Here is a 14813-nt window from a genome sequence, read left to right as displayed (position 1 = left end):
GCTTTATTATTTTATTATTAAATTAAAGTAATTATTAAATTAGTTTTTTAATTTTTTTTAACCTTTTAAACCTGGTAAATTTCATACAAACATTAGAACAACAATTGAAATATTTCAGTGAATATCGCTTTCAATAAATTGCCGATTGAATTTATATAATATATGAATAACACTTTCACGATACATAACTGCAAAAGTTATTCTTGATCATTCAGCGATTAGTTCCGTTAATATGTAATAACACGTAATATATAAATGTAACATTCGAGTAAGATTTTTATTGTATGGATAAATGTAAAGAAAAAGTAAAATTTACTTCAACTCGAGTTCGAGTGTAGAAAAATAATATGTACCTATTAATATTCTATATTTATTGCACATACACAAAAGATATGTTGCATATGCTTGGTTCAAAAAAATTATGAGGTATTCGAAAGAAAAATCAAAATAAAATAAGGGAATTTTAATTGGGACTTTAAATGTTGTTAAATACCTATTAACTACACCTATAGACGACCGGAGACGTCTCTATATTGTATATATACTTACATATCAAAATAATGATCTTCAAAAAAACTCTTAGGACATTTATTACAGCCAAATAAACCTTTTCTTTATAACTTTCTCAATATTACATACATATAGGTTAAACTTTGTTTTTTGAAAGTGTTTATAATGCAAATATTTTGAAGATTTCTCCATGTTTTTAATACTCTACGAAACCAGTTATGTCTAAGGGCTTACGGCAGCAATAAACCAGTACAATAAACCATTAGTTACAACTTTAGCAAGAATACATATGTCGTTTAATGTTGAGTTTCTGTTGACTTATCTTAGTGCATCCATGGCTTTAAGCATTATCATAAACTGCAGAAAATTTCATTGTGATTTTTTATAGCAAACGGGCAAGAAGCTCACTATGTTTTAAGTGATACCGCCTATGGACCCTCTCAATGCCAGAGGGACCGAAAGTGCGTTGCCGGTCTTTTAATAATTGGTACGCTCTTTCGAAATACTTCAGTGGGCAAATGTTGCCACATACTGTTATTGCGTTCAGTTGTACAAGGGACAGGCTGTAGGCACTTTTCTGCATGTGTTTCATTAAACAACTTTAAAGGGTATATGCCTACTATGAAAGCATAGACAATTTTGAACACACGACATTAAGAGTCACGCTGCACTAGGCGCTGCGTGTACTTTCCTCACTATGTACAAACTCTGATGCTGTCGGAGCGTCGTTAGTTTGTCGGAATCTAAGTCACTCCGCGCACTGATGTCGGACGCGCGCGCGTCTTTTTTTCGTATATACTTTCTATCAGTTATAACGCGATAAAACTGTGAGTAAAATCATTTCTTATTTTCGGCAATATATTATATATTTATCGATATAAGTTGACAAAAATGTGACAAAGGTATATGACTACATATACCATTTAATGGAAGTTTTTTTTTAGAAGATGAATTTCAGATTTAAAATTAGTTAGTTTTAGTCTAATTCATTAGATTTCTTTTTTATAAATTCCAATGAATATGTAATGATTAAACATTTGCCCTTAATATGTCGCGGTGCTATTGTTTCAAGAAAAAAATACACTTTAATAATGGGGTTATTATTTGCCTTATTTCAAAATCTGACAACAATTTACATTTCGGTTTAGATATAACGTAACAGATTAAAAAATATGCATTCTCTACTGGTTTGGGAGAAACTGCTTTTAGTAGTAACACCGTCCATACGACCTCTATTTTTTTCCTGTTTTTTGTTATTGTGATCTTAATTAAGTATCGAATTATGCCTTATGATGAATGAAGTACGTAAATAATAAACATAATAAGCCCAGATCTGGTGCTTTTATTGCATCTTATACATGCGTGGACGCTAGATGTAAAATACAGCGTGTAAATAATTAATAATAATGCTGCTAGAAATCAGGGTCAACTAAAGAAACTTAACCAAGAGTGTTAGTAATAAAGTATTTAGATTATATATTTACCTATTATATGTATATAATAAACCATACTACTAAGATTATGCCACGTTAGTTAGAAGGGAATTGCCTATAAATAAAAGCATATGTTCAAGAATCAGATAAAGACATCTGGGGCCTCGGCTTAGAGATTGTAGCGCCACTGGTTAGGTTTTATAGTTCGAAGAGTTTCGAGTTTATAGAAATTTTCTCATTTCAATTTCACAATAAATTATCGAAGAAAGCGTCGCAGTTTGTAAACCTGACTAGCACAATAATTGTAAAATAGAAAGTACAACAGTTACCGTGTCAAGTATAATGCGGTCTCTGGATATACCTCAATCGACAATTAAATTCTAATAAACTGTTAACTTCTATAAAACCTTCCTTACTTTGACTACAATTAATAATAACAACTTATCTAATTTGATTTACTACTTATATAATCGTAGTACAAAGTCAAAATATATTAGGTAACTTTTGTAAATACGCAAAAAAGTTAATGACACTAAATTTACATTAACTGCCAGCTCCCAAAAGAAGACCGTATAACACACACATGCTGGCAAGAAATTCGCCACAGTTTACATATTATAACTGCAAGCATTTGAGTTCTCGTGACACGTAATTATGATAACCTGAAAACAATGTTTAGTCTTTATCAGCTGTGGAAAATATCAAATGTTCCAGCCCAAATGTCCTTGAGTCCTTGAATGCACCAAATAAAATAACATTTGTTTATAAGTCTTAGGGCCTGTTGCACAATGTCCGGGTAATTTCCAAATAAGTTATTTATTACTTATTGGTAGGATACACAGTATTTTTGCGTTTCACGACTGTCAGATAGTGCTATTCGTCATGAAATGCCAAGTATCTTATTTTAAACGTTTATCTTTCGAATAATTCATGTGTTGCATAGCTATTTGGTACTTTATCCATACATCGTGAAACAGGCCCTGAACAAAGTAACATACATATGTAGATAAAACCTTAATACCTGAGTTGTTTACTCATTTAAAACATTAAGCCGTTTCGATAATAAATAAAGTATTTATTTGAAAGTCATAATAGATTTTGACCTTAACAAAAAAACAGGTAATCTTTAATTGTTTTCATTAAAATAAAATACAACTTTATATACAGAGTTGACCTAGTAAGCTAGTAGTCATCGTGTGTCTCTAATCCTTAAGTAGCAGGTTCGAATTCTGGCTATGCTCTAATGGATATACCTTCTATGTGCGTATTTGACACTTGCTCGTATGGTGAATGAAAACAACGCGGGGAAACTTGCCTATTTGACAAAAAAAACTATCATAAAGCAGATTTTTTCTCATAGAACAGGGGCCAAACGGGCAGGAGGCTCATCTGATGTTAATACCGCGGCCCATGGACACGGCCATGGCACATGGCTTTTTAAGAATTGGTAAAGAAAGTAATGGATATAGAAATCTGAAGCCAAAAGCGAACCCAGTTTTTTTATACGTCGAAGCGCAAAATTACATAGTTCACGCACGTAGCAGTAAGAAATCCGAAATTACCTCCATTTAGATATATCTTGTTTAAACTTTGAAGGGGTTCGATAAAAAGAAACTTATACCTTATACGAAATAACACGCTTCGCCGATTTTGTTGATAAATCTCTCTTATAACCACCGTATCTGGGTTATAAAAATATCATCATTGATTCGAACTATAGAAATCGTGGTGAAAGACGATAATTTAATATAGGTACGTGAAACATGTACGAATAAGTGCAAACTGTACTTTGAGGTATTTTTTTTATTGATAAAAAAGCTTGCCAACGCTTGGCACACTGTTACATCGCTTAAAAAAAGAAAATCACTAAATACAATTTTAAATGTAACAAACACATATAGGCAAACATGACATACACGAAGAGATCCAACATTAAACAAAACAAAAAAAAACACTAGTAAAAAAAATAAACTTAAAGAAACTAAACAAGTTAAATGAGTATTATATTTGGTCCTTGATATATATTTATCTTATTACATATTACATTATATATTGATAAGAGTACTATAATTATTAAGATTGAACCGAAAATATTAGGAATTACTCGTATTTCGTACTGAGCTTGAAACTTATAAACTAAACTATAAATTTATTATTTGAAGAAATAACTGCATTGGTCGTTAAGCACATAAGTAGAATAACTAAAATATTATTACGGGTTTGACAGTATTCTGTAATAAACCTATTTTTGCGTAAGTCATGTCGTGGTTTTAACAATGTTGCTCAACACGAAACATTACCATTGTCGTATCATAAAGACTTGTTTTATTTCCGGTAGTTTTTACTTGAACACCAATAAACACTCATTTGAAGTTTTGTTCAAAACTAGATTTCTTTTAAAGCCTTTTTGTGCAATAAGAGGCAACCGGGCAAAAGGCGCCTGTTAAGTAATACAGTCCACCGAATCAGGACATTTACTTTTTCGTATTTTAAAGTAGTGGTCGTACTATGAGAAAATACTATAAATTATATGGATAATTTTATTTAGATATTCTTTAAAGGTTACTAAATCAGACAAAACTGACTGAATACTGTTATGTAGAGTTAATGCTAAAAATGTGCCATTATGCAAATTTAATTTTAGACTTTGTTTAGTCTAAAATTAAATTTTAGACTAGACGACTAAAAAGTAGCGAACAAAAAATTTGTAAGTGTTTGGAATTATTTTGAAATATTAATATTTCGACAATTCTTATACGTATTAATATTATCTATTTATCTGTTGGTTTATAAGACCGTATTGACCTAATAATATAATTCAAAGACAACTTCCCTACTATTTTAACTTTGCGAACTCTAAGCTAACATTTAACTTATTTTGAAATATGAATGAAAGGTTTACTGTGACACTCCAATGTCAACGAAAACCAGATCTAGCTTTCTAGTTAGTCGAACATTTACTTCCAGACATTGCTCTGAAGACATACTACTATAACATTAAAGCGTCGTTTTGTGATAGGAATGCAGAAAGACTAGATTTTACGTACGTATTTATGTCGTAAACTAAACATTACCACTAATTAAACTTGCATACCTTGATCCGTTAAACAATATTAGTTTTATGTGAATTGCATATTAATTATATAAAATTATATTGAAAACATAAGAAAATTTGCATTGCTCAGAGATATTGAAAGTTCACGAAAATGATATAATTTTATGTATCACAGTATCGCTTATTACCTACCAAAATCAATACTTTGTTGCTACAATTGTTCGGACAGTTAAGTTACGAATTCGTGCATTTACACGGCACTATTAGCATGTAGAAATAACAGCCATAGCAAATGTTTAATACCACGGAAGTTGTATGTAACAAATCTTGTAAATAGACTAAAACAAATATTCTATGAAATGCGTAAGAACCACCGTAAAATGTTTGCACAGCGCGTGGTGCAATACTGGACGAATGACGCTAAAGGCTGTTGTAATTTGTGCAATTTCCACACCGTGGGCTGTAGTTAGACCTATGTGTACATATGTTCTTTAATAACGAAGCGTAAATGCTTCGATCAGTACTGTATTTGAGCGTTTGTCTCTTAACCCTGGGTTTGTCAATTTAAATTACGGTTCTTAATAATTTACACTTGCTCGATGCTCGATTACACGATGAAGGGACACATCGAAAAAGCGACCAGATGACACGTCACGTTTTAAGAATAATAAAATTATGTACCGGCACACTTTTGTGCCGAGACCGTCCAAGCACCTCGCGACGTCCCAAGCAACGGCCAAACGAGTCTCGCAGGAGACGCCCTTGCGCTAGCTGGGAAAAAAACGGAATTTCAGGCCGAGCTATGCTCCCCAAAACAGCCCGAGCTAAGCTGTAAAGGCCCTTAAGGCCAAAAGCAAGATTCCATTTTTTTTAAATCACCCCACTTTTATTTTAACTTCATACTAGATCAATGTCTTGATAACAGAACAGAACTTTAAAGTGTCGTAGGTCTTTTAAAGGATGTTTAATCGAATTTTGAAAAATCTATAGATCCGACTATTTTATTCCATACAATCCAAATTGATAAATTTGGTCAATGTTTTGAGTTTATATGTCATTTTATCTCCTATTCTATGATTGTGATAGGCAAGTTGACATTTATGTGATTTTAATTTTCATTGTACTCTCTTTGAACGATGTACCTACGGTTGCTGTAAAGGGATAAGAAAATGATAAAAACGTGACAGATACGCATTTAATATTATATAACAATTTTATTAATTATGTAATTATATTAATTATCAGCACGTTGTTTGAATGATATAAATAATTTCGCAACTTCATTATTGAGATAAAGTGTCTGCTGTATATAGCTTACATTTGATAGCGTCGTGTAGCATATGTATTTGTTTATTTCAAGTTATTGGGAATATTTAATTGTACTATATTTTTACGGCAGGTAAGATAATTTTATATATATATATAGCTATGTACTCGTGTTGTTTTCCTATATACAAATACATAAATATAAACTTGCTATAACTTATTTTGCGTTTAAATTTAAAATCTTATACAAAAAATTCAGTTGACAATCTTTAAGTTTTAATATTCTTAAGTTAATAAAACTTTGAACAATAATATTGTAATAGATATTTAATATGTTATATATTAGAACTAAGATAACATTATCTTCAACAGCTGTGCAACTATCAGACGTACTGAAGTCGCTCGTGTTACTTTCATATTATAAATAAAAAGTGATAATATATTATGACCTCATAATGATAAAAAATTCAATCTTTGGTGTGTGGTTGCAGGCTATTTTAGTCATTATTTGTCGTGTTATTTTAATAGTATTGAGTTCAAGCGTGTATCATGCATTTATTGTGGTGGAAATATTATTGAATTCTATTATCTATCAACAAAGGCTGACGAAGATATTAAATCAAATTAATTACGTTTTGATAAGTGGAGTGACTATTGTTTTTCAAATATTTTCTAAGAAGGTAATGTTATAAATATATATGGGAAATGATCCTAGCTTATAAAAAAATCTTATTTTAAATACGAAAAAATGTTTAATAGCTGTGTTAGCCTGTGGGGTATGGTCGATCTGAGAAACTCGAACCCCGGCCACTAATGGAACATTGTGCCTATGTGCGGAATTTATATTTAAAACTTGCTCTCATCTTGCGGAAATCAACACGTCTTAAAACAAAAAAATTAAACCACCATTTCTCTTATATTTTTTAAGAACTGTATTTGAGAATTACCTTAATTTATTTGTTCTAAACAGTGATCGTAAATAATTTATGCGTCAATGATTATTATAATTACCAATTAATAGTACTAGTATGACCTATGAAATGACCCTAAGATCAGCATTTAATATCTATAGCATATAGAACTTCATTCTTTGAGGATTCTTCTAAATCACACTACGGAAACATATAAAACCTACTTACTACAAACACTTAATAGTTATATAATTACTTTTTTGGGTAGGGAGGTTTTAACAAATTTGATTATATTAATAGAGCTTGATATCTTAGTAGATAATTTACTGATGATGAGAAGATATTTGGGATTTTTGGGAGACATACTCAGCTAATTTGATATCTGAATCATGATTTACATAAACCATTTTGCCTCTCTGACTTCTTGCTGCTATGTTAAGATTTGTTAAAAAGTATACGTATATATTATGCATGTTGTGGTACACATTACCGTGTATTGTTTTTTTCGAATAATAATAAATATTCTGGTGTACCTTCAAGGATATTAATAAATGTAAACAACAACAACCAACCAACTTTGCACAAAAAATCAGTTTTATATCGCGCAACGGAGACGTAAACAGACCAATATTTCAGCATTGACATGTTAAAACTATCGCGTAATATACTAATTATAATATAATTATAGGTATTTACTCCATGTATTAAAAATATCCATAGCGCTAAATCATCTGCATCATGAGCAAATCCGACATACACATTTACGTACATTCCCTCACTTTTGCACCATCACACAATACAGACGAATTAGGTATATGTATTGAATAATTTTTACTAATTTTTACATTTTGTAAATGTTGTATTGCATAATGTAAAACATACAGAAGACAAACAAAATCTCAATAATGAGCAAATTAGGAACAAAATATCGATCAATTGACTCGATCAGTACATTTACTGATAATCGGAGCATTCCCTGACAGATATCTCTATATAAATTATATAGATTTGATATAATCATCATATCTATGTAATTTATGTTAGCTGTAGTTTTACGAAATAAATAAATATTATTAAGACAAACAATTTAAATGGTATCAAGGTGATTGCATTCTTATAATCAAGAATCCAATTATTATTTACCCAAATAAATTTATGTTAGCACAGCTGTTGGATTGCATTGCTATTAAATTATTTTCTTTATTTCAGACAATCATGATGAACACATTGATGCAGTGGCTTTTGCGGTTTCTCGTTTCTCTATTGGCGATCATAGTCTACCCTTTGACGTACTTGTTGAATTTAAGAAGAAACAGAAAATGCCCACCGCCAAGAAACCCAATACTCTTAAAATCTGCTACAACTCTGGCGATGATGATAAGAAACAAACAGGTAATTATTTTTGTGGTAATTAATCGTTAAGCAATAAAATTGATTTTTTTAGTATTTAGTCCAACGGCACTTCTAAAACCCAGAAATCAATGACGTGTCTCAGACACAGAAGGTTAATCACCTATTAATATTAAATAAAACGCATATATCGAAGGCCAAGACTCATTTAGGGTTGCCATTGTATTATTATTATTATTAAGCGTAAGATTCCGCTAAAACTATGACTCCCTTGTGTCAAAATCCAATAAGATACTTTAAGAGAGCAACTCTCAACCCAAGTCTCCCGATTATGCACTTTGTTGTACGGTTGAATTCCCTGAGAAAGCAGGCATGTATATAAAAATAATCATAAAAACAGATGAAGTGTGAAATTATGCGTAATTTAAATTTCTTATTACAACCAACCATAAAGAGTTTTAAAGTATTTAACAGATTAAATAATCTTACTATTTACCAATATTTATAATAATATTCGTAAACAATTAGATTAGATTTAGTGATTGATAATTTCGTAAGAGAGTATATAACACGTAACAAGCAAGCTCCTGAGACAAAATACCAAAACTAATTTATAAAACACCAAATGCAATTGAATAAACGAAATACAATGCAAGAGAAATCGTAAATTATAAAGTTATACGGGCGGAAGTAACTCTATTACGAAGTACCAACACGTGCGCACGCTATACGTAAAATTGTAATCACATAATATTTACCTATAACGATAAGTTTCATCCACATTTCTATATATATCTATAAGCTTTAATTAAAATAACGTTTACATTATAGATAACTTCAGAAGACGTAGTACGAGCCTACATAGAAAGGTGTAAAGAAGTTAATCCGTACCTAAATGCTATTGTGGAACCTCGATATGATATAGCCATAAGAGAAGCAAAGTCCATAGATAAGATGATCAGTTCTAACGATCGTTCTACAGAAGTTCTTGAAAAGGAGTTCCCATTACTAGGCGTTCCTATGACAGTGAAAGAAAGTATTGCTGTGGAAGGTAAGGATTTGAAAACTTTTGTTCCACGCTTGTATGTAGTAATTGGTATAAATGGTCTATTTGACTATAACGTTTTGTTAAAATTCGTTCAGCGGTCGAAAACAAAACATAATATAATATCGTTACTTATTATTTTTTTGTACTCTTCTCTTCATCTAAAAGAAAAGTTAAATCTTGTAATTTTATTAAATTTCGTATAAATATTCAGTCAATGGTATTATTTATTTTAAAGGTAGCAGAGAAAGTTGTTCCACTATTGAATACCGGTCTTAGTATGTAGATTTCTAGGCTTATGTAAATTAAATTTTGCCCTATTTTTTGTTTAATTGATGTTTATTAGTCCAACTAGCATGTTCGTATACGGAAGCATTTTCAACTTCTGCAGTCTCAATCTCAATGGGAATATTACCCAAAACATACGTCCAATTATATTTTGAATCACACATAAGCATGTCTTGCCTTATCACAAGCCTATAACGACTTTTCTTCCATATTTTACTATATAATTCCACAATGTTGTTAACATCTCTCATATTTCTGTCTTATTAAGTACATGTGTACGGATTTTTAGGTATGAGCAATGACGCCGGTACAGTCCACTCTTACCGTAAGCCGGCCACAAAGGACGCTGAGATTGTACGCCTAGCGAGAGCAGCCGGGGCCATACCTATAGCTGTGACTAATGCTCCTCAATTGTGCATGAATTGGGAGACTTATAACAACGTCACAGGACTTACAATGAACCCTTATGACCAGAAGCGAACCGCGGGCGGCTCTTCAGGCGGCGAGGTATATTTTTATTGTTTTACAACCGAGAAAGTACCTATCGTATGGAGAACTTGTAGGAATCATAATCCTCTTTTGATCCATTTTATTTGATTAAAATTTGATGTATTAGGCAGGAGGGATGTAGAAGTTAATACCTACTGCCCAATCTCTAATACCTATCTCTACAGCTTTCTACTGCTTGGATAGAAAAAACTTGACATTTTTTTACATTTTTATTTCATTTAAGTCAACATCCAAGAAGCTTATTTAGTATGTACGAATATATATAATCTAATTTAAAAGATGCTCAATATAGCAAAAAAATGAATGAATGGTTTGTTTATGTTTTTGTAAGCATCAAAGCCGCATCTAGCCTCCTTGTAACAAATATAAAAATACTTTACGAATTTACGACGCTTTGAAGCACTTATTATACTTTTATTTAAGACTGAAGTATTGCAAAAGTTTGGGTTTTCTTTTCAGTCGGTGCTTATAGCAGCTGCTGCGTCGGTGATCGGTGTGGGTTCGGATATTGCTGGTTCTTTACGTCTTCCTCCTATGTTCAATGGAATTTTTGGACATAAACCTACCCCCAGGCTTTTATCTACTGAAGGTAAGCGTTTAAACAACGTTTACATTGAGCATGTTCTATAATTTTCAGAAAATTAGAGTTATTTTATATTACACTTCTCAAAAACAATAAAATAAGAATTTCTAGTTCAATAAGTGCATACTAATAAGGGACACAATTATATATTTTTTTACTTAAATTACTCAGGAATTCATAGTTTCATTGCTTTGTAGGTCATGTACCAGATTGCCTGGATCCTGATTTTGAAGAATACTTTACACTCGGCCCTATAACCAGATATGCTGAGGATTTGACGTTATTACTCAAAGTATTGAGGCAACCGACCGGCCCTGAAGTACCTTTAGAAAAACCGGTAAGTTTATTTAAGTATATTTTGCCATATACACGTTTTAAGACATAGATAATCTTATTTTTGCCCATGTACCATTAAAAAAAAGTTAACTTGTTTTAACCATTGTCAGATAGTACTTACAGCCTGACAAGGATTACTTATTATTATATTTCGAAAATATATTGGTGTAACCTAGTCTTACACATATGTAAGACTAACAGACAGTAGTCTGATAGCTTCAAAATAATAGGTAAATAAAAATACAATTTCACGTAATTATACCTTTATTTTATATGTAAAAATTAATAAAATTTTGTTTTAACAGGTAGACCTGACACGATTGAAATACTATTATATGGAAGGCGATGGTGGCAATGTACTAAATAAAATAGGACCAGATGTACGAAAGGCTATGGATAAAGCAAAAGCCTATATTAACAGTACTTACAATTTAGACGTTCAAAAGGTAAAATTACTGCGGCTTTAATGATTCAATTTTAATTGCTTGTTAAGGACTATGTTATTGATTGCGTTTGTCATTAAATATACACTGTCAAGGTTTCAAACAAATGTTTATTAAAAATATAAAGAGTGGAGGATATAAATAATTGCAAAATATTCTACTACTCTATGACTTGACCAATTCGAGTATTTTTCTTATTTATTCCTTGAACTCTGAGGAAGTTTCTTATGAACACTTTGTTTTTAGTGGAAAAATATAAATTATAAATATAGTTTACACTTAGGTTTTTAACCCGTAAAAGTGAACAATCTCTATGAGATAGCAAAATATTTCATATGTTGGTAAAAAATGGAACCCTAAACTTAAAAAAAATATACTAGGGTTATAGAACACCCCCCGTGTTCTATAACCCTAGTATATTACATACAGTTAATATAAAAATAATAAATAATATAAAAAACAAAGCTGTGAATTGAATGAATCTTATTACACTGTTGTAGCTAAATCAAAGTCAGTAGCGTTACAACTCTAAAATTTCGTAATTTGTTTTACAAATAGACAAGATATCTAGATTACAGCTCTGTGCCTAAGTTGTTAAAATTATATATTTTTAAGACATCAACGCGCTCAGCCTTTTGCGTTTGTAACAATGTATTGTTTGACTTTTATTAATATATTTTTCAGCTCCAAATCGAAAATATACATCACATGTGGGAGATAAGTGTCAGAGTTTTGTTTAAAATCAAACACGTTAGAAATATTTACACTGACCCAAAAGAGAGGGAGCAGTTGATATCAATGTGGCCTGAAGTATTGAAAAAGTTCTTAGGAATGTCTGACCATAACTTAACATGTGTCGCATATGGGCCGGTTCAGAAATTCTTTGACAGTCTACCAGATAGGTACTATACAAAGTTACTGTCAATATTCGAACAAATTAAAAGGGATATAGCAGTAAGTGTATTTTTGTCTCGTTACATACATTACATACGGTTTTCCTTTGCCTACGGTAATTTAAAAAGTATTATTTATTAATAAATCCTTCACACGTTTAATTATTAATAACTTTTCGCGGGAAAAAGCACGTAAGCGTCTATAAGATTTCAAAACTCAATACATCGTTATCGATTCAACGACAGGTACAAAAAACGTCGCCTACCGAGTTTTCTATGACAAATAGATTAATAATAAAATCCATCAAAAGTACTGCTCCACGATAAAAGTGAAATACCTAGTTAATATTCAGATGGGTGTTTCATTATACGTTTTATTTATATTTTTTTTTGATAATATTAATGTTATTAAAGGTCTATTATAACATAATTATAATAGACATTCAATAAGTATTTCAGGTGTAAATTTTGGACAAAATGCTTTATTTATTAGGGACATAAGCAGAAACATTCATATATTACGATATTTAAAAAAGTCTATGTAAGAAAATAATTCATATTTACTTTAATAAGTCATTAATAAATTATGTACATATTTTCCACAGAAAGCGCTGTCAGACGACGCTGTGCTCTTTTTCCCGACGTTCCCGAATCCAGCGCATCTACACTACAGAATATTCTATAAATTCTTGGACTGTGGATATTTGACGATATTTAACGCGCTGGGGTTGCCATCTACCAATTGCCCACTAGGTTTAACCGATAATGGGTTACCAGTGGGAATGCAGATAGTTTCAAATAGGTGTAATGACCACCTCACTATTGCAGTGGCTAAAGAATTTGAGAAGGCCTTTGGTGGCTGGGTCCCGCCGAATAAAGAAGTTTTCGAAAGTGTTAAGACTGCATGAATTAAGTCTAAAATTGAGTAGAAAATTATACGAAGGTCCTATATAGTTTTCTAGGCGTTAGGCGTCTCTTTCACGATCTACGTTTATTATAATAGGTATATAATTTATGTCATGCCAGTACAATTTGACAGTTACCAGGCCATAAACACTTATAAAAAGAAAAGAATTTGACAGTACTTAACATTGATTTTTCTTTTATTGTGCAAAAGAGCATTGTGATATTTAAAGTCTTGCGTTAATAAATTCAAAATTAACAATAATGTTAGAAAAAATATTATTGTGATGTTAGTGGATCTGACTCAATCAACCTTACTTGTAGGAAACTTGAAAAGATTGACTTCTTAATTATCACTGTGATTAGTTAGACATAATGTAGGTGTATTATAATGTAAAACCCTAAGAAATACCAAAAAATATATCACAAATTAAAATTATGAATCAGTATAATTTATAGATTTAAGTTTTTTTAATGTCTTAGTAAAAAATCTGAGATTTTTTATCTAACTTTAGATATACCTAAAACCTTGGGCAGGAAACTTCAGGCACAAGGATCTCACTAAATTAAAATAAGTAATGAATATAGCAAAATCTATATTAAAATTATTTGGAATTCAAGTTTTAGTTTTTCATTATATGTTTAGAAATTTAAGTACTGTGTTTTGTTTACAATTTCCTAAAATCTATCATTTAAATTTCTTAAGTGAAAAATTCCATCTTTTACTTTTAAACATTATGTATGTTACATTGGGGACATAATACAAGAAAGGCCAAGGTGGGGCATGTTACAATAAAGATGGGAAAACACTGGTTTAGAGAGTAACAGCTACGTACATAGATTATGTTGAAGTCCTGTAACACCCTATGGAGAGCTATAAGGCTAACACATAATGCGTTGCACATAATGTTTCTTGAGTGATCTATTACAATGGGTGATCAAATCCAATACCTTCTGATTATTTGTCATGAGCGTTATGAGAACCACTAAACCACAGAGGTAATCGACAGACGTTATAATAATCAACTAATTATTACCTATCACAAAAGTTACTAACCTATAACATGTTAGCCGCATGAATATTTTTTTTCTAAAATATGATTAAGATCTAGAAATTTTCTAGAAGTATTCTAGTGAGAATTTGAAATCTAACAAGATATAAAACATTTTAACAATACATATTATATTCATTTCCCGTCACACGAATTATTGCGCTTCTGCACAGTTAGCTTTTACTAGACTTCAATCTACTTATACATAAATTTAACATTATAGTTATGTTATTGA

At 31.0% G+C, this 14813-nt stretch overlaps 1 protein-coding gene across 3 annotated transcripts; it reads left to right on the top strand.

Moving 5' to 3' along the window:
• The first annotated feature begins 1212 nt into the window (after nt 1–1212).
• Nucleotides 1213–14178, top strand: LOC110998188 (fatty-acid amide hydrolase 2-B). Of its 3 annotated transcripts, none has more exons than XM_022266689.2 (9): nt 1213–1337; nt 8385–8567; nt 9357–9576; nt 10148–10365; nt 10828–10957; nt 11149–11288; nt 11593–11733; nt 12415–12684; nt 13229–14178. In XM_022266689.2, exons 2-9 carry the CDS (start codon nt 8391–8393, stop codon nt 13529–13531), a joined length of 1599 nt encoding a protein of 532 aa, XP_022122381.2. In that variant the 5' UTR covers nt 1213–1337; nt 8385–8390; the 3' UTR covers nt 13532–14178. The 3 variants fall into 3 exon arrangements, with proteins under 3 accessions (XP_022122381.2, XP_022122382.2, XP_022122380.2); XM_022266690.2 differs by lacking the exon at nt 1213–1337 and adding an exon at nt 6305–6397; XM_022266688.2 differs by lacking the exon at nt 1213–1337 and adding an exon at nt 6640–6944.
• The last annotated feature ends 635 nt before the right edge of the window (nt 14179–14813 follow it).

Source organism: Pieris rapae, chromosome 2 (assembly GCF_905147795.1).
Source record: "Pieris rapae chromosome 2, ilPieRapa1.1, whole genome shotgun sequence".
Lineage (NCBI taxonomy): Eukaryota > Metazoa > Arthropoda > Insecta > Lepidoptera > Pieridae > Pieris > Pieris rapae.
This window is presented reverse-complemented; position numbering and strand designations above follow the sequence as displayed.